General features: G+C 36.2%; 1 protein-coding gene and 1 long non-coding RNA gene across 4 annotated transcripts in view; one reads left to right on the forward strand and one right to left on the reverse strand.

Annotated features, from left to right (window-relative positions):
- The window catches only part of LOC147000804 (uncharacterized), a 71,764-nt gene that overhangs the window by 49,593 nt on the left and 676 nt on the right, over nt 1–21,495 (forward strand). Inside the window, exons 3-4 of one of the 2 annotated variants that reach the window (XR_015045511.1) lie at nt 2,380–2,456; nt 11,511–11,567. This is a non-coding gene — a long non-coding RNA (uncharacterized LOC147000804). Of the gene's footprint in view, nt 1–2,379; nt 2,457–11,510; nt 11,568–21,495 lie in introns of those variants that run through there. The other variant, XR_015045512.1, reaches the window with a different exon arrangement.
- Nucleotides 20,426–21,495, reverse strand: part of LOC110310190 (cadherin-10) — a 191,020-nt gene continuing 189,950 nt past the window's right edge. For both annotated transcript variants that reach the window (XM_021182917.3, XM_021182916.3), the window contains exon 12: nt 20,426–21,400. In XM_021182917.3, the coding sequence (XP_021038576.1) occupies nt 20,910–21,400 (491 nt within the window). In that variant the 3' untranslated portion in view covers nt 20,426–20,909. The remainder of the gene's footprint in view (nt 21,401–21,495) is intronic.

The raw sequence follows: 21,495 nt of genomic DNA on the forward strand, positions 1-21,495 counted from the left end.
TGTAATCTGCACATATGGTGTTTCAGGAGGATTGTGAGTTCTAGATCAGCGTGGGTTAGATGGTCAGATTTGTTTCATAAAACTAAATTAATGAATAAACGCAATAACTTGTCAAGGTTTTTTGTCAAACAGACTCTCACTCTGTGGTTAGTAATTCCCTGAAAATGTCCTGTGTTGACCTGATTATCCTTAAATATGAGCTCCTTTAGCCTCTGTCTCCTGAGTGTGGACATAGAAGGATGTGTGCACATGACTATACCCAGGTTCCCCCTACTGGTTTTGAATTGTAAAGAAGAAGACACATTCCCTCACTTTGGTCTTATTTTTCAGAAACAGGCCCCTATATGTACAAGGCTTGGAAGAAATTGGTTGACATGTGTATAATCTTTAAGGGTCAAGGATTTTTTCTTTAATTTCCAAGCATGAAAATCAGAAGACAAAACATCCCAGAGAATCAGAAATGTGTGAGTCAGTGAAAAGAGGCAATAAAGTATGTGATGGATTTCATCAATGATAAAGAATTGTCTTTGTTAATTACATATGCTTTTTCCTCTTGCTATGAGGATGGTCCTGTGGATGTCAGGAAAGTGGTACTGAACTTTAAATTGGGATCCTTGGAGAACAATTAAAATATATTATCGAATTTAAAAATATTATAATAGTTAAAAAAATTTATCATTGAAATAAACATCTTCTAGCTTTATTTTAAAGTCTATGTTACTACATTTTAATTTGATTTATTTAATTGTCTAAATAATATATGAAAAAGCCTCAGTGATAATTTTTATTTAGTGTGCAACTTGAAATATGGTTACTCAACTCAATTTTAGATTTTCTCTAATATCCTTTGTTTTCAATTGTTACTATGAGAGAAATTTGTGTCCATAGGTTTCTGTTGACAACTGGACTAAAGAAAAGACAAATTAAACAAAATTTAAAAAGAACACTGGGATTGCTAAAAATTTTAACGTTATACATTAGAAAAATACAGTGAAGTTTAAAAAATGTTCATATGTTTAAGTGTCTGACAAATCCACAGTGATATTTTAAATATGATATTTTTTCTTACAATAAATTCAATGAAATAGACAGAATGAAGACTCTGTACCAAGAAAAACATCTCGATTGAACAATCACATCTCAGAGAGTGAAAGTGTGAGGATAGTTTGACAGTTTGCTTTTATAGCTTGTGATTTTTGAAATCTATTATTATTATTAATTATTGTTATTATTTAATCTCTTTTACAGTCCAGTCATTATCCAACTCCTCTGACTCTTCCTCATCTGACAAGAGTCTGCCCTCTGACTCTTCCTCATCTCATACCTGCTCCCTCACTCCCTTCTTCCAGAGTATGTCCTCATACTCCACCCCCACCAGGACACCACCAGACCTCCCCACTCCCGAGGGCAGCAAGTCTCTTGAGAATTAGGTGCACCTTCTCTCATTGGGGCCAGACCAGGCAGTTCTCCGCTATATCTATATCTTTATATAACTTTATGTACACGTTAGGTTATTTTTTTCATTTAATAATTACACCTATGTAACTAATATCCAAATATTATTATTAAATGTAACAACAGAACACACACATTTATGTGTCCATTCTTATTTTGATAAAGTTATACCTGCATGAGCCAGGCGGTGGTGGCACACGCCTTTAGTCCCAGCACTTGGGAGGCAGAGGCAGGTGAATTTCTGAGTTCGAGGCCAGCCTGGTCTACAGAGTGAGTTCCAGGACAGCCAGGGCTACACAGAGAAACCCTGTCTCGAAAAACAAACAAACAAACAAACAAAAACAAAAAACAAAAAAAAATTATACCTGCATGACTTCAGATTAATTCATTCCATCTCTTTCTTTGAAATGGTACAATAATTAGGTTGACATCTGGAACTTAGATCACCTTCATTTATTTTCTTTATTTTTATTTTGTGTGCATTGGTGTTTTGCCTGCACATTTGTCTGTGTAAGGGTGTCAGGTCCCTGGAACCCGAGTTACACAGAGCTACAAGCTGCCATGTGATGCTGGGACTTGAATCTGTGTCTTGAACATGATCCTGTGCCCTGAGAGAGCAGTCAGTGCTCTGAACTTCTGAGCCATCATCTCTCTAGCCATATATAAATTAACAAAAGTGAATCACTATGAATCACTACTTTACCTGAATATGTGACTTAGTTCATATGATAATTTTAATGAATATGGAAGTGCCATTCTTACTCAATTCAAAACCTAGTTATGTATTAGGTATAGAAAGTAATATCACAGATACTATAAAGATTATTTTTAAAATAATTATATCTAAGATTGTGGTTAATAGATTACTTATCAATCATAGACGACAAAATAGTTATTCTCAAACATATTAATTTCTATTCTCAGATAACAGCATGTTTCTGTATATCACAAAGACAAATAAAAGAGTAAAATAGGCAGATTCAACTCTGTTTGCAAATCAGGTGAGTTTTTAAAAAATATTTTTATTAGGTATTTTCCTCAATTACATTTCCAATGCTACCCCAAAAGTCCCCCATACCCTCCCCCCCACTCCCCTACCCACCCACTCAACATTTTGGCCCTGGCGTTCCCCTGTGCTGGGGCATATAAAGTTTGCATGTCCAATGGGCCTTTCTTTCCAGTGGAGGCCGATTAGGCCATCTTTTGGTACATATGCAACTAGAGTCAAGAGCTCCGGGGTACTGGTTAGTTCATAATGTTGTTGCACCTATAGGGTTGCAGGTCTCTTTAGCTCCCTGAATACTTTCTCTAGCTCCTCCATTGGGGGCCCTGTGATCCATCCAATAGCTGACTGTGAGCATCCACTTATGCGTTTGCTAGGCAACGGCATGGTCTCACAAGAGACAGCTATATCAGGGTCCTTTCAGCAAACTCTTGCTAGTGATTGCAATGGTATCATCGTTTGGAGGCTGATTAAGGGATGGATACCTGGATATGGCAGTCTCTAGATGGTCCATTCATTTGTCTCAACTCCAAACTTTGTCTTTGTAACTTCTTCCATGGGTGTTTTGTTCCCAATTCTAATAAGGGGCAAAAGTGTCCACACTTTGGTCTTCGTTCTTTTTGAGTTTCATGTGTTTTGCAAATTGTATCTTATATCTCAGTTATACTAAGTTTCTAGGCTAATGACCACTTTATCAGTGAGTACATATCGTTTGAGTTCTTTTCTGATTGTGTTACCTCACTTAGGATGATGCCCTCCAGGTCCAACCATTTGCCTAGGAATTTCATAAATTCATTCTTTTTAATAGCTGAGTAGTAGTCCATTGTATAAATGTACCACATTTTTTATATCCATTCCTGTGTTGAGGGGCATCTGGGTTCTCTCCAGCTTCTGGCTATTATAAATAAGGCTGCTATGAACATAGTGGAGCATGTGTCCTTCTTACCAGTTGGAACATCTTCTGGATATATGCCCAGGAGAGGTATTGCAGGATCCTCCTGTAGTACTATGTCCAATTTTCTGAGGAACTGCCAGACTGATTTCCAGAGTGGTTGTACAAGCTTGCAATCCCACCAACAATGGAGAAGTGTTCCTCTTTCTCCACATCCTTACCAGCATCTGCTGTCACCTGAATGTTTCATCTTAGCCATTCTGACTGGTGTGAGGTGGAATCTCAGGGTTGTTTTGATTTGCATTTCCCTGATGATTAAGGATGCTGAACATTATTTCAGATGCTTCTCAGCCATTAAAGTCCTTCTTGATGTCCTCTACCATCATCATGAGATATGCTTTTAAATCCGGGTCTAGTTTTTCGGGTGTTTTGGGGGGCCCAGGACTGAGTGGGGTGGGAGTGCTGCGTTCTGATGATGGTGAGTGGTCTTGGTTTCTGTTAGTAAGATTCTTTCGTTTGCCTTTTGCCATCTGGTAATCTCTGGAGTTAGTTGTTATAGTTGTCTCTGGTTAGAGCTTGTTCCTCAGGTGATTATATTAGCCTCTATCAGCAGACCTGGAAGACTAGCTCTCTTCTTAGTTTCAGTGGTCAGAGCACTCTCTGCAGGCAAGCTCTCCTCTTGCAGGGAAGGTGCCCAGATATCTGGTGTTTGAACCTGCCTCCTGGCAGAAGTTGTGTTCCACTCATCAGATGTCTTAAGATCCCATTGAGGGTCCTGTGTGGTCCTTACAGGTGTCCGGAGACTCCATGCCCAAGGAACCCTGGTGCTGGCATGGACCAGAAGGGACTTGTGACCCTGCTCAGGCTGGGTTTTCTGCTTTGCTAATTAATGCAGTCTCAGGTCCTGCTCGATTGTATTGGAGCAGAAGCTGTGTTCCACTCACCAGAGGTCTTAAGATCCCGTGGAGGGTCTTATGGGGTCCTTGTGGGTGTCTAGAGACTACACACCCAAGGAATCCAGGTGCTGGTGTGGACCAGAAGGGACTTGTGACCCAGATGATTTTTTAAATAAAGGTACAATGGTGGTGCTTTTGGCAAAATAGTGAGGACATAAGACTTAGACAGACTGTAAGTGGATAGGTATCAGAAAGGAACAGATGAGGCTGGAGAGATGACTCAGTGGTTAAGAGCACTGACTGCTCTTCCAGAGGTTCTGAGTTCAATACCCACCAACCAGATGTTGGCTCACAACCATCTGTAATGAGATCCCATGCCCTCTTCTGGTGTCTGAAGACAGCAATAGTGTATTCATATAAAATAAGTTAGAACATCTTAAAAAAAAAAAGAAGAAGAAAAAAGGAACAGATGTTGGAATGGGTTAATCAAACTAAAACACATGATGAAATAATATGAAAGTCTACTATATTGTACAATAATTAAAAAAAGAGTTTAAAGGGATAATAGGTGGATATAGATGTTCCCAGCAACTACAGATTATTAAATTATATCACATAGCTAGTTTTGTAGTATCACTATATGATTTAGTGGTTATGCTGGCCCCAAAGGTATCAAAAACTATATAGGGTATTACCATCACTCTTTGTTGACCAACAGAATTAGACAAGAGAATATCACGCTTTAATTACAGGACATGAAATCAAGCTGAGAGTTAACTGGAAATTTCTTCCCTTTGGACTACCTTTCACAGTTGCCAGAAGGTTCTATGCTAGCATGTAGTGGAGTAAAGTGATCCATGGTCCTACTTAGCTGTTACAGTTGTGAGCTATAAACACTAAATTGCCAAGCATGGTGTACCACTAATGCGATAGTGGCATGTGTATTGTAAGGTCACCAAGCACTCTCTGTTTATATTTGAGTCCTGCTTCACTATGGGAAATTTATAGATGCTATTATAAACTTGATCAAAGGTTCATAACCTGGAGGTCAAAAGCCTAGGTACGACCTGCTGCTACTTCCCTAAACACTCGTTATTCAAGTAAGCTTGAGATTTATGTTTATGCAAATATATAATTATTGCTTACCATGTACAGGGGTTAATGCAGAACCTTTAACTCATCCAAGCACTAAGAATACATTACAGAGACCCACAGACAGACATTAAGTGGAGCTTGGGGAATCTTGTGGAAGTAGGGAAGAGGAACCAGAATGGTCAAGGATACCATAAGAAAACCTACAGAATTAACCAACCTGGCACCATAGTGGCCTACAGACACTGTACCACCAATAAGAGAGCATGCATAACCTAGGCCCTCTGCACAAATGTAACAGTGATGCAGCTTGATCTTCATGTGGGACTCCCAGAGGAGCAGGGGCTATCCCTGACTTTGTTTTCTGACTCTGGGTCTCTCTCTCTTATTGGGCTGCTGCTTCTAGACTCAATGGGAGATAGTTTGCCTAGTCTTACTGCAAATTGATATGTGGAGGCTAGTTGACATCCATGGGAGACTCCCCCTTTTTTGAAGAGGGAGGGAAGAAAGGTGAATGGGAAAGGGGAGGTGGGAGGTCAAAGAAGGCCTGGAAGCAGAGGAAGAAGGAGAAACTATGATTTAGGTGTAATGAAAATTAAATAATTAATTAAATAAGTTACTGTTGAATGTTCATCCCTAAATGAGACATCTATACCATTCCCTCCAATGTTCAGAATGAACTGCATAAAAGGAGGCAGGACAGAGAATGAGCAGTGCTGTAAGATTCTGAATATGAACATGACATTGCTGCAACATCTCTGAAAGGGTTGTGGTTATCTGCTCAAGATCTGCAGGAAACATAACTTATTAAAGTTTCATCAGAGATTGGGAGAGCCTCATTAGGCTCCATACTTCCATACTTCCATAAGCAGTTTAAAGTTTCTAGGTGAGATTCAACTATATTCCTCTGTGGTTTAGACACTGAGCCATGCAGATACTAGCAATTTTGATTAAATGTAGTATATAACATCAAAGGAAAGAGACAACGATAATAGGGGGTTTGTTCAGAAGATGTTGTTGGGAGATAAGAATTATGGGGTTGTGCTAATTAAGTTTCTACTGCCATGAAAAAAAGGTGACTGAAAATAATTGGGGTAGAAGTGGTTGATCTAATTTTACATAAAGAACTTGGGTGGAAAAGGTCTAGTTCATCTCACACTTCTAGGTAATAGTTATACCTGTAAGGGAAAGAATTCAAGCAGGACAATAACCTGGAAGTCAAAACTGAAGTAGCGCCATGGAGAAACACAGCTTACTGGTTTACTCCTAATGGCTTGCTTAGATTTCTTTCTATGCAACATAAGAATCACATGTCTGTACGAGTTGTACTACCTCATCCTTACTCCCCAAGGATGAGGTAGTACCAAGGAAGTGGGCTGGGTCCATCCACTTCAATCATATCAAGAAAATGCCATACAGACTTGCACACAGGTAATCTGAGGGAAGCAAGTTCTCAGGTGAAATACCTCTTGTGTCAAGCTGACAGAAAATGAACTACCACAATTGATCTCTTGTCAACATAAGATATAAACATGGCACCTATTAAATAATAACTTTTCTTCTTTTATTGACCCCAAATATTTGATATTATCAACAGATTCTTGTGTCAAAAGTTTTCAGAACATTTCAAAAACCTCAAATAAGATTATCTCCCTCCTTTATGATGATCAAATTGGATTATTTGAAGCATATTTCAAAGTTAAGGCATAGAAAAGTTTATTGGAAAGGCTAAAGAAACCAATCAAATATTTTATAGTTCGTTTTTACCTAGTATTAGATTCATCAGAAAATAGATGCAACATAATCAATAAGTACAAATTTTTACAAAACCCTGGAACCAAAGTGCTGCAAAGTGATTTATTCGTCCATGTGGTCCAAAGGAAACATTTTGCAATATTAAAGATTCAGTTATTTCAAATGAGTGTTTTTTCAGGATTCTGGACATGCATATTTGAGTTCATTCAAGCATATATATCATTCAAACATATAACATTTTCTACAACACTAACTAGAACAAGCAGTAAGACTTACAAGTATGAGAGGAAAAACAAGACAGGCGTGGATATTAGTGTGGATTCTTTGGGGAAACAAAAAATGAGAATTACATTGGGACATGTATTTATAATCATATATGGGAGCTACAGAGGGTGAAGACAGTAATTTAACACAGTGATTCACTCATGTAGTCAGAAGTCAAAGAATGTCCATAATCTATCATCTGCAAGCTGGAGATGTTGGTTTGCTTGTATTACTTAGTTTGTTTCTAAGAGGCTAGGGAGCAGAGAACAAATGCCTAAGAAGATGAGTATCCAAATTTAAACAGAAGAACATTTCCTCCTCTTATGAACATGCAGGCTTTCACTGGTATGGATGTACCTCCCCTCAGTGATGAACAGAGTTCATTCATTTGTATTCTATCTTACTAATCCAAGTACTCTTTTCCTCCAAACACTTACTCCTGGACATACCCATAGCCCATATTGGCCAGCTTTCTATGGAAACTTTAAGCCAGTATTGCTTATTCATGAAAGTAATAAGTACTTCTCATGACTTGCTCAGATTGCTTTCTAAGAAACTTAAGGATCACATGTCTGAACGAGTTAGACTACCCTTACCCCTACCCCACAGTAGGCTGGGCCCATCCCTCAAGGATTCTATATACAATATAAAATAGATAAGACTCAACAAATCTATTGAACTTGGAAAGAGGAAGTAAATGACTTTTGTATATGTAAAAGGCAATCATAAACTGTGGTAGATCACAGTCTATTAGAACAGTACGAAGCACAGTATCCCCATGGAAGTCAGACATAAACCATGAATCTAATTATTATTGCTATAATTTGAAAATGTGATAAGCAGACACATCTTCCTGTAAAGCAAATTCTTTTTTTTTTTTTTTTTTTTTTTTTTTTTTGCAAATTCTTAACAATGGTGACAAGAACATGGTCTATTTTTACTTGGGAAATTCCATGCACTGGCCATAGATCATTATCTTTGAAAAAAAAAAGACATCATATTATCAGACCAACTACTATGAATTTACACTATTTAATTCTGTGCATAAAAACTAAAATAAGCCAATTAAATAAAAATTATTCTAACTTATTATAACACTCATTAGTGCAACGTTTAATACTTTGAAATCAAATGTTACACAACTTTTAAAATATATCACTCATACAATTTTCAAATAAATATTTAACAAATTCCATAATGTTGTCCTACACAAGATTATTTTAAAACATTTGATATGTTAGGATGTTAACAAAATCTATGTGTTAGAATAGGAAGTCAATTTACAAGTTAATTAGAAACTATAGTTTCTATATAGTTTCTAATTATATGAGAGAAAAAATTTAATTATTATGGATATGGTAAATTACATCGAATTTTAAATAATTTTACACATTTTCTCAAATCCAGTCATATTTTCTGAAAGAAAAAACTTGGGATGTCTGTATATCCTCATTCTTTAATTTGACTTTCTCAGCTTCAGGAAGCTAGCAGGTCATACTCCACCTCATCTGAAACAATCAGCCTACCTCACTGTTCGCCATCTATAATACTCAAAGTACAAGAAATTTTACAAGTCAATATAGGCTCATAAAATTATTCTATCTACTAAATATTGTTATTATGAAATTTTCAAGAACAAGTATCTTATCATTGTATGAAATATTAGTTCAAAAAACAAACAGTGCATTTCCCCCTTATTAATTCATAAACAGTATAGAAATAATAAAAAACTGTATATTGATAAGGTATACATTAATATACTTTTAATATATACATTAATTTTTTTCATAATACTAGTATTGATTACTTGGTAATTTCACATTATGAACCCCGAACACACTCACTTCCCAGTCCTACCAGGTTCATTACCCCTCTTTATAACATCCTTTTTGCGACCCTCCAAAAGAAAAAGAACTGTAGGGGTGGATATGGAGAGGAGACTGAGGAAAAGAAGGTCCAGTGATAGGCCCAAAGTGGGATCCAGCTTAAGGGGAGGTCCCAAGGCCTGACACTAATAGTGAAGCTTTGGAGCGCTCAAAGAAAGGGACCTAGCATGACTAGTCCTTCTAAAGACTCAACAAGCAGCTGAAAGAGTCAGATATAGATATTTGCACCCAACCAACAGACAGAAGCTTCTGACCCCTGTGGTTGAATTAGAGAAGCTGAGGAGTAGGGCAACCCTGTAGGACGACCAGCAGTCTCAATTAACCTGGATCCCCGAGATCTCTCCAACACGAACACCAACCAGACATCATGCACCAGCTGATATGAAGTCCCCAACATACATGCAGCAGAGGATTTCCAGTTATGTGTTCATTCAGAGATGATGCACCTAACCCTCAAGAGACTGGAGGCCCCAGAGAGTTTAGAGGTCAGGTGGGGTGGGGACATCCACATGGAGATGGGGGTGGGGGTGGGCGCGGGGAGGAGATATGGGATGTGAAGCAGTCGAATGGTTCACCAGGAGAGGAATAAAACCTGAAGGTTTTGTTTTGTTTTGTTTTGTTTTGTTTTGTTTTGTTTTGTTTTGTTTTGTTTTGTTTTTGTTTTTTAAAGTAAAAGAAAACAAAAAACAAAACCAAGGATAATCTGCGTTGCCCATATATTCTCTGGAGCATGATCGAAATCCCAGTGGTCAGTCACTCAAAAAAGCTGAGTCCTCTGGACCCATACCCCAGCCAGCAGCCAGGTGTTATTGACTGTTACACTTCAGCATTCTTACCACAGTTTTTAAGAGTTTTCTTTTGGCTGCTTCCTGTTCAGGATATTATTATTTTTTGGCTAAGGTAGGGTCGGGTGAGGGTATGGTTTGTCACAAAGTGGTCAAAATCAGGTATAGTTTTAAATGGCCAAAATTAACTGTACTTCAAATTTGAAGTTTAATGATTCCCCACCAAATCAAGATCACTTTTTTTGATGATGTGGTTTTTACAGACACTAGGAAGCCATCCTCTTATTAATATCAGTTTTTTGGCTCTCCCCTCTCTTTTTCTTTCAATTTAAGATAGAATTAGACTGAGACAGAGCCTGTCCTATTTTCACTCTGAATATATTTCATCCTTAAATAAGTCTCCTAGTTCTCAGTGATCTCTTTACTTCCTGGTCATGATCCTTCAATCTGGCATCAAAGCATGGTCTTCTCATCAATAATCGTCTTCCCTAAAGAATTAATTTAATTTTAGATTTAATTTTTATAGATAAGATAGGATTAAAAGCCTAGAGTGTGGAGACAGATGGCGGGCTAATGCTTAAATCCAACTCTACATTTTATGACAATCGTGATATGGGAACATATTTAAACGCTTAATATTTCAATTTCCTCTTTTCTCATAGAAATAGAGACAAAGAGACACACATAGAGAGGCACAGAGACAGACACACACAGAGACACAGAGAAGAAGAAGAGGGGGAGAAGTGTGGTAGTATGAATCTGTCATAATGGAATAAGCTGCTTTAATGTTTATATTTTGGGAACGCTTTCATTCTAATGAACTAAACTTTCTTTTTTTCTTTTCTTTTTTTTTTTTTTCCGTTTTTGGAAACCTTTATGAGCAATGGACTCCCTGGCCTGGAACAAATTCAAACTCACACCTGACTAGTATTGGAACTCACTGTGTTATATAAAATTATGTCTGATACAGAGAACTCAGAAGCAGACCAGAAATGTGCAGTTATGTTTCAGAAAACACAGTCTGAAGGCACATTAGCATGAATTTAAGTATTTTATCTGGGTAGCTGAGAAGTTACATAACCTTAAGTTCAGAAGGTTTATTATTTTATGATGCTAAATACATCTGTTATTCTCTTTTTCATATCAAATAATGTTAGGACCTGGAAAATAGCATCCATCTTTACATCTTTGTTTACTGCTTTGCTTCCCATATCAACACAAATATGAATGCTAATCTCAAATATTGAAGGTTTAAGACACATGCTAGCAAATTTATACTTCCTTGAATTGAGTGCTTACTGATTCATGACAATAAAGTAAAAGTCATTTGTATTTAGAATACTTGTGTGTATTTTTGGTGTATTTGTGTGTGTATAAAAGTATGTGAAGTACATTTATTTGTATGGAAGTGAAAGCTTGAAGACAGGGTTGAATGAATGGATTCCTAAAACCCTCTGTTTTTTCTTTTCTTTTCCGATGAAGTCCATCTCTGAAGCTGGAACTCACCAACTCACTAGACTGGCTAACAAGAACTCAGGATACTTTTGTCTTTTGCAATAAAAGCATTTTTATTGATCATATTTTCCCACATTGGTACAATTACTCCTAACTTATTAGCCATTAAAAGTTTGTATAAGGACTGGTGAGATGGCTCAGCAATAAAGAGCTCTGATTGCTCTTCCAAAGGTCCTGAGTTCAAATAAATCCCAGCAACCACATGGTGGCTCACAACCATCCGTAATGAAATCTGATACTTCTGGAGTGTCTGAAGACAGCTACAGTGTACTTATATATAATAAATAAATAAATAAATAAATAAATAAATAAATAAATAAATAAATTTGTATAAGCAGGGCGGTGGTGGCACACGCCTTTCATCCCAGCACTTGGGAGGCAGAGACAGGCAAATTTCTGAGTTCAAGGCCAGCCTGGTCTACAAAGAGAGTTCCAGGACAGCCAGGGCTATATAGAGAAACCCTGTCTCGAAAAACAAAAACAAACAAACAAACAAACAAGTTTGTATCAATGTATCTAATATTATAGATACAGTTCCAAACGTGAAATTAAGCTAAAAATATATTAGAAAAAAGAATGTTAGATTTCTAACTATATTTGTAAATGCATATTTACTAATGTTACTTCTGATTCAGAAATTAATACGCTATAGATATTGGCAATTACAAGGGTAATATGCTACTATTTTAAATAAAAAAGTCACTTTTCATATTATCACTGTTGACATAAATGTACTCATTGTTCATAACATCTTGAGAGACAAAGGTTGACTTTTAAAAAGTCTCCCAGTAGTAATTGTGGATATAAGAGCTACAGACCTAGAACTAGTTTAGCTTCCAACTCCATTTCACAGTCCTTAGACTTTAAGCGATTTCACTTCATTTTCAGTTATCATATTTTCCTCTGCTATAAAATGGACATTATAGTATTTACCATATTGAGTTATTGTGACAATTACTTGTGTCATTTTACAAAACACAATGCAGAGTCTGGAACAAAGAATGCAAATAAATGTCGGATAACATAACAATAACCACCACCACCACCGCCACCACCACCACCACGGTTATGTATCCTCAGTTGCTTTCAGTATAGTTGATTAGTCATAAAATTCTGTGTGCAAGTTTTCTAAGCACACATGTTGGTGAGACTGTCTATCATTGATGTATATCTCATCACTAAGACTATGCATTATACTTTAAAACATTTGGATTGTACCTTTCTGCTTGTCTTCATTTCTCATCCAATTTGAATACAAAGAGATATAAAATTGGACTCTATTATAAATATACAGAAAATTCTCTCAAAACCTAAGTTTAACTTTAAGTATTTGAGGCCACTCAGTTCTTTTTTAAACAACTTAAAATTGAACTCCACTTTTTCTATGCTATATTAAAATAAATATTTAAAGAATGCATCAAGATTTTTCTTCCTTCCACCCAGTCCTTACATGCTGTCTTCTCAGGATATCACTTTTGGTAAAATGATGTAAGAAAATTTCGATATATAGCTGGCATAATTGTGCATAGTTGCTGTCAAGAATTCCTAGGCAGAGACTGTCATCTTTAAAGGTTGCTGTGACATTTCTAGAATATGCTTTTTCAAATATGAATGAAACATGTTGCCTTTTTGGTTGAGGGTGGGGAAGGTATGGAACCTGACATTTTCCACACTGCCAAAATTAGAAAACAGAGTATTGGAGTGCCAAGATTAATCAGTCACTCAACAAGTATTTATGCAATAGCTATTTAGATGCCCAATGTGTGACGAGGACTAACGTTTTATCAGGTTTAAGTGTTTAACCAAATTGAAGGGAAAATTCAGAGTTTCTTTTACCCAAATTATATAGACCTGTCAGTATTTGGTAATGTTCACACACTGGAATCCCAAATGCTCCTACAACCTTAGGGATGCTCACAGTAATCACAAATGCAGCCAAATTGTGATGATAAAATAATTAACTCTTTGAAAGCAAAAAAAAAAAAAAAGAAAGAAAGAAAGAAAGAAATGTAATCATGTATTTAGATGAAAATTTCACACAGTGATTTGTAAAGCTAAAGCCCTATTCTGAAAAGAAAAAAAATGTCAGTAGATATAATTACTAGATTTATCTAGCTCTAGCTTTTTATATGCTAGAGCCTTAGTCATGCTAACCCAGTGTTTTAGACATGAAATGAAATAAGAAAATTTCAATGTATCAGTAGTAAAAGGAAAGAAAATAAAGCTGAGCTATAACAGTTATGCCGGCTGTACACGCTGAGAAGAAAACTCAACTCCAATCTTTTTTATTATTAAAAAAAAAGAGGCAAAATTCATGCTAAGAATCTCAGGCCTGCTTCTAAATATTTCACAATGTGTAGGAGGTTTGTTCAGATAAATTTGGGGAAGAAGTTGCTCTGCTACCTTCCTGCAGAGTTGTAAATGTCACGTTCCAAACTCAGTATAATTCCACAGCTGGAAAAAAAAAAAAACACAAATAGTCTACCAGGTTTCCAATATGGTCTCCAAAATCTTTAATCCTTTCCTGTTAAAATAGCTTAATAAAGAATGTCCATTTTGGTATTACGCATATATGATCTAGATCAGAACCACTTATAACAAGAAGAAAAACTTGTACTGGAAAAAGGTTTTTTTCATTTTTACTTTTTAGTTTCTTTCTCTTCCTTTCTCTCTTCCTTCCTTCCTTCCTTCCTTCCTTCCTTCCTTCCTTCCTTCCTTCCTTCCTTCCTTTCTTTCTTTCTTTCTTTGTTTTTTTTTTTCGAGACAGGGTTTCTCTGTATAGCCATAACTGTCCTGAACTCACTCTGTAGACCAGGCTGGCCTCGAACTCATAAATCCACCTGCCTCTGCCTCCCGAGAGCTGGGATTAAAGGCGTGCGCCACCACGCCCAGCTATTTTAGTATTTTTAAAAGTAATGTCTCAATGGCTCAGAGCATATTTTCTCATTGTTATCTATGTGGTCATCTCTGTGTCCCAATTTTGTTTTGAATTTATAAAATCAAGAGACTCTCTAAAGTAAATGACTAGCCTATATATATTTGAAGGTGTTCCTTAAATGTCAATATCTGAGTGGATTGTGATGATGTTAGTAAGTGAAATTTGTACAGAGTAGTATATAAAATAGAATGTATGAAGTATTATGGTCCGAAGAAAATAACTACTAATTAATTGTGGAGGTTACTTCAAAGCTAAACCTTGTCCTATGAAAAGGGGGCTTTTGTTGAAGTCTGTAGATCTTGGCTTCATTTCAACCTCCCATTTCTTCCTGATCTTACCTCACACTTTCCCTAAGCAACTGTCTGACTATTCAGCCTTTTCAAGATTTTTGAGTAAGTTCCCAAATCAGTGACACAGGCTCCAAGCCACCAACACTCTCAGTGAAATGGTAACCATTTAGCAGTTATTTTAGTGGCATTTCCACTGATCTGATCATTGCACAGAGTGTAAACGTTTCTCCGATATTATTTTATAGAAAGCTATTTAACTTGTGTAGAAAACAATTTAACTTGTATGTGTCCTGTAAAATCATTGTACCTTATTTTGTTTCACAAAAAAGTCTCTATTATATATTATTCTTCTCCCCTTTTTAGCAGTTTTGAAGACTGAACAGAAGGCATTTCAAATGTTAGGCAAGGACTCTACCACTGGGCTACACTCTCAGTCATTTTCTACTGTTAATTTTACTATTTTTCCCCTTTTGAGATATAGTTGCCAGAGTGACTCTGAACTTACCCTGTAGACTTTGCTCTTGTGATCTTCCTGACTCAGTAGCTGGGTTTACAGATCTGTTGAATTGTATAGTCTTAAAATAATATCCCAAATGTTTTCTAGTATATGAAGAATAGACTCATTAAGCTTTCTCCTGTCAGTGTGAGTGGTTCAGTGTCGGAAGAGACAGGAGTCCATGAAGCTTTGCCATGTTATATGCATTCTTAATAACTTTCAAGTGAAATAATAACATAATTTTTCCATTTGTCTGGCAAATGTCTATTGACCATCCATACAAGTAAACAGTTCTATATCTTGGGAAAAGGTTATAACATTCATTTTCTTGTAAACATATATCCTGTTTGGATGAGAAAATAAATACCTATAGAAAAAAGTCAATAAAATATAAAAGAAAATGCAGGCATCTAATAGAAATTACATTCAAGTTCAATCCTCCACCCTATAGCATTAGGAATTCTATAGGTTAAAAAAATGAGTAGGGGTCAATTAATTCTTACTTGAACCAAACTTAAACCAAGTAAGATAGAAGGAGAGGCCAGTATCAACACAGGATGGAGGGAAGCAATGGTTAGTAAATGGTAAAAGAATGTTAAGGGCTATGGAGACTCATGCTGGATTGAGTGTTGTAATCTACTGTGATTAAAGTTAGGAACCATGATTGAGTTTAGAAAAACCACTTACATAGGAAACTCAGTGAGAAACATTTTTCTGACCTTGGTAACTGGATAATTTGATAAAACGAAAGCCTAAAGTTAGGGAGATAACTTCTTCCAGCAATAGAGGAAGCAGCTGTTGCTTTGGAGAAGAGAACCAAGTACTGAGATGTAGAATTTTGTTTATTAGACCAAGTCAAATGATCAGAGCTGATATATTCAATACCATGCAAGATCACACTAGATAGGACACTTTCAAGTGGCATGATTTTTGAATGTTTCTCGTTTTTGTATGTTTGTTTTTACTTGTTTTGAAAGAAATAAGGAGGAAAATAGAACACAATTGGAGGAGTAGGATGTTGGAGATGATGTGGCAAGATGTGGTGGAGAAGGAAAATGTAGAAAAGTTATATTGAATACATTTTTCCATTAAGAAAAAGAAAATCAAATGTTAGATCGTAAAGAATCACAAGGACAGGAAATGAACATCTCTAGGGAAGCACCACTGCCAAGTAGCAGGGAAGCAGATGGCAGGTGCAGCAGGCCTGTATGTTCGGTGGAGAAGTGCATGACATTTTTCTTGATGTGTTATGTATATGTTATTTTTATTAAAGAGCAGCCTTCTTTAGAATTTCCAGAGAACCTCCAGCAGAATTTATGGGATCGCAAGCATTAAAATAGCAATAAAATTTGTCATCGTAATGAGGAAGAAAACATAGATGTAACTAATTTTACAATGAGGTTTAGGGTCTTTGGGTTGGGTGATATGTTAATCTTAATAGCAGTGTAGAAGTACACTTCAAGTTAGGGTGTTTTTAGGGGAGATTAAAAAAATAAAGTAATATAGCCTTTTGTATTTCCCTTTAAGTTTAGAAAGGGAATGACTGAAACCAGAGCCGTGGGTAGAGAGTTGGTGCTGGATAGTATGTATGAAGAGGCGAGAGCTTTTGAGACAATTTCCTTAGTTGCTATCATAGAGGAAGTTATGAGGTCAGCGGCAGGAAGGGTGTGTCCTTATTAGGCAGAACCCTGTGACTCCACTCAGAACGCATCTTGTGGGGGATATTAAAATGCTTAGTAACTTAATGTAGTGATCAAAGATGATCTCTAAATTTGTAACAAATATGTGATGGAGTTAATTAATACTGGTGAGCTGGCCAGTTGGGAGAACTGCAGCAGACGCTGGTAAGAAGGATGACAGTATTCAATAAGACCAATATTGTTTTGGGCAAATGTATTTTACAATAAGGTAATTTTGTAGTGATAAACGATAAATATGTGACTGAGGACTACTGACTAGATACTGTGAACTGAAGGACCGTTAGACAGAAAGCCAGCATCATTAATTAACATAGTCTCCCATATGTTTATCACTTGTATTCGCTATTAATTTTATATAACATGTTGTCACATTAGAATTTATATATAAACATAGTTGAATCTGACAGTACAGGAGAAAGGACACTAGGTATTCCACCTTTTCAGGATGATTTGAAAGTTCATGAACTTTGTTTTATTTTATTCTTAAAACAAACTTGATATATAACGATTAATTAACAACTAACATGATTGTGAATATTGTGATCTCCCATTCTTGTTTCTTGTATGAAGATACAAGGACTCTTCATGTAAAAGAGACTATGGGAAGTGAATCAGTTCCATGGTTATATTTAGATAACATCATTTAATGCATTAATTATACAGAAAAAGACATACATACGTATTAGTTTTTGTGTCTACTTACTGTAAATTCTAAAATATATGACTTTGTTGGATGTTTTATGGAATCAGTCTTTCATAGGCATAATTAAAATACATACATATACACATAATGTAAAAATATATTTAGAAACTTACATAAATATATTGACGTTAAGATATAGAGTTTAAATATTAGCATCTTCTGTTTTGAAGGACCCTAGATATTAAATCAGTTATAGTATATGTGGATAAACATACCATTACATGCTCACTATGTTTGTAGTTATGTCACTTCATATGTGCATGGTTTTGTGTTTGAGTATCTGTGTGTGTGTGTGTGTGTGTGTGTGTGTGTGTGTGCATGTGTGTTTGAGCGAGGAGAAAGAGAGGAAGACAGAAAATCAGCAATTTCAATCTAAGACCATTAATTGTAGTTGCATGACCTTTGATACATTGCTGCAAGTAGAAATGATACTTGGGTAGCATTTCTAATAATCCAAAGTTTAGAGGCCAAGTGAAAATAACTGATTACATAAATCATAGAAAAAAAAGAACAGAATAATTTTCACCTTAGAAGAGTTAATTTTAAGAGCTATATATTTTATTATAAACTCAGTGTTCTTCATTACAGCATAGCTTTGCCATCTCTTAACTTGTAAGTAAAATAAATACACACTTATGGATAGAAGAATTATATTTAATTTATTACATCTCTGGGTTTCAAAACATTCCTTGTATATATTATATAATAGATGATCAATAAACAATTTATGTTGAAGTTATATAGAAATGAAGAAATGAAAAACCTGCATTGGTTCAGTTACATTTATAATGTTTTGACAGTAGCCCCACTGACGCAGAACACTAATTTTGGAATAAGGGATGTCCTGGGTATTCTCTCTGGCAAGCACAATACCAAACTGTGACTGAGAGACTTTAAATAGATTTTTTATAACCTATGTTTTGAATTCCATGGCTACCAAAAAAATCACTTTAACATACCATTGTCATTAACAACAATATTGGAGTATCTGCTATTAAACAATTTCCCCAAAGTTGACAAATAAGCCTGCCCATCTGTCCCAATGAACACTTCTGAAACTGGTTCTTGTTCTACTAGAGAACATTGTCACAACTCCCGATTTTTAAAATAATGGATGATTAAGTAAATGCCAGAATAATTTAGTGTCACTTGACATTTCTGAAAGATAATTAAAAGTCTCCACATAAGAATTACAGTATAGACATGAGCATTACTTTATTGACATCTAATATTGACTCAAGAAGCTACTTGTGTGAAAAGGTAGAAATAATTCTAACAAATATTGTATTTTAAATTATGTCCAATTTGGAATGTTCTGTGGCCTTTGTTTTCCTTTTTCCTTGTCATCTTATCCCATTTTTAATGATTGATCTCCCCAGGAAACAGCACGTTCCTCATTTGAATTCAGTATAAAGGAGAAAGTTCCATTTCTTAACTTAGTTTCTTTTGAAAGCCAGCTTATGATATACATTAGTGAGTTCTGTCATATTAAGTGTTAATATTCAGCCTGATATGTTCTTAGCACTACTTGGCTGTGATTTTAATTGGGCCTCATGGGTTGTCTCTTTTTCATAATCAGACTATTATACAAACTGAAGTATTTGTTGGTAGAGTGGTGTGGGCCCTTCAGCTTTGAAGTTAGGGGGAAAAAAACCACCATAGATTGAAAGAACTAATTCTGCAATAGGGATATATTAACATAGCACACAGACCGATTCAGATCATAGAGCATTTTCACTACTTAGCACATGAATCTTTGGTATTGTTTACAACACATTCAGCAGAGATTGTGAGTTATGTATCTACTACTGAAGTATTCCATTTACAAATAAATCAGGAGTAGAACTTGAACAATTAAGAACAGTATTGTTCCCACCTCTAGGATTCTCAGGAACACTTGATGATCGACTACCAACACTTTAAAGTTTGTAATTTAACTTGTTTTGCTCTCTATTATTCTTTTTACACACACACACACACACACACACACACACATGCACACACACACCCACCAATGTTACAACAATGTGTGATGCATCTCTGAGAGCTGACATAAGTGGGGTAGGAAGCTGCATCTTTAATGGAATATTCTGTGTTATTACTGTCATTACTAGGAATTTTCAAAGTCACCATGGGAGGTAAAAATAATGCCAGTCACTGATTATTTCAGCCTGAGAACAGTCTGAACTCATACTGCCTATAAACTTCAAGAGCAAATATGTCATTCAACAACAACAACAAAAACAAAAACAAAAAAAAAACAATGAGAGAAAGGTTTTATTTTTCCAGACACTGTCTTAGCAAATATGAACGAGACAAAACTGCTGTACCACCAATGTATTTAGCACAAGAATCGAGAGCAGCAATGATTTAAAGCTGAGTGTGGTTGATTCTGCCGCTCAGGGGTTAGAGCACCATTCCTGTCAAATTTTCAGATGATAAATGTTAAGTGGTTTATAATTTAACAGATGCTTTCAGTAGGAAGAAGTTTGCATATATTATGGTGTAAGAATGTATTGCAGAAGAGCAGCGCTTACCTGTCATATCATTTTGGTCAGGGCTTTCAACATTGCTTAGAATGTGATTTTTTTTCTTCTTCTTCTCAGGTGTATTAAATTCGATTTGGTAAGAAGATAATTTATGGAGAAAGAATTAGCTCCTAAGGAAAAGAGAAGCTAGAGACAAAGTAGTTGTAAAAACTGGTTTATTTTTTTAAAAAATAAATACAAAAATATAAATATAAAACATTAGCAGATAGAATTTGATGAAATGAAATTGCACAAATGCTTGTATACCAGGCTGCATATCACACCAACTAACACCACATGTACATTTTTTTCTTTAAACTTAATGTACAGAACAGGATACATCTTAAGTGTTTTCTTCGTCTTTTCAAAGCTTCATTTGCAAGAGCAAGACGTGTATCTAACAGAAGCGGCTTGTTTGTGAGGTTGCTTAAGGGAGAACTATCCTGCTCAGGTCTCTTTTATTTACTAAGATGGACAACATTGAATTTCCATAGCTTTGGCTCTTGGAAGTGATTAAATAAAATGTCGTATATATTCCATGAGACATCCTACAGGAAAGAATTAATATCATTAATGAACAAATTAAGAAATAAGTGGGAAACTTGTGCTGAGTGGCAGGAAAAATTTTTCTCCTGAATATCAAATATTGTGAAGTGGAGACAGTGTCCGCAAAGTTAACTTTATCTCGTTGAACATAACGCAAGCGCCAGGCTAAGCGTCTTTGTCGCTCTCGCCACCTCCGTACATTTCTGCTAGTTTATTGAACCGAGGTCCCCATTCTCGGAGGTAATCATAGTTTTGGTCTCCTTCAGTGGTACCTGATTCTAAAGAGCTCAGAGATTCGGCCACGGAGTCGTTTCCTTCGTAGGCGTAGGTAGCCAGTGAGTCGTAGGGAGGCGCAGTGGGGTCCAGGTCATGCTCTTTGAGTCGCTCGTTAATGAAATCCCGGACATCGGTGTTATCTGGGGCAGTAGGAGTCCTCCGGGGTATAAATAACGTTTCAGGAATTATATCTCGCCGGAGCTTTTTCTCCTCGATAGCTGCAGGATTCCTCAGGGTTCCAATATCAAAGGCCTGGGTGTCCTCCTCTCCACCACCTTCGTCGTTATAGCTCACGATGTTGTCTCTGATGTCCTCCTTGGATAGAATCAGAGGCTCTTTCTTACGTTGCCTTTTGAGGGCTGCAAAGAGGACTACTATAACTTGAACAAAGACAAAAAGATGTGTTAGAACTTCCTTCCCAAACGTCCAATCCAGAGCACAAGTGCGTAACAGGCACAAAGTGTTTATACCTTGC

Source organism: Mus caroli, unplaced genomic scaffold (genome assembly GCF_978045245.1).
Source record: "Mus caroli unplaced genomic scaffold, Mus_caroli_1 scaffold_16, whole genome shotgun sequence".
NCBI lineage: Eukaryota > Metazoa > Chordata > Mammalia > Rodentia > Muridae > Mus > Mus caroli.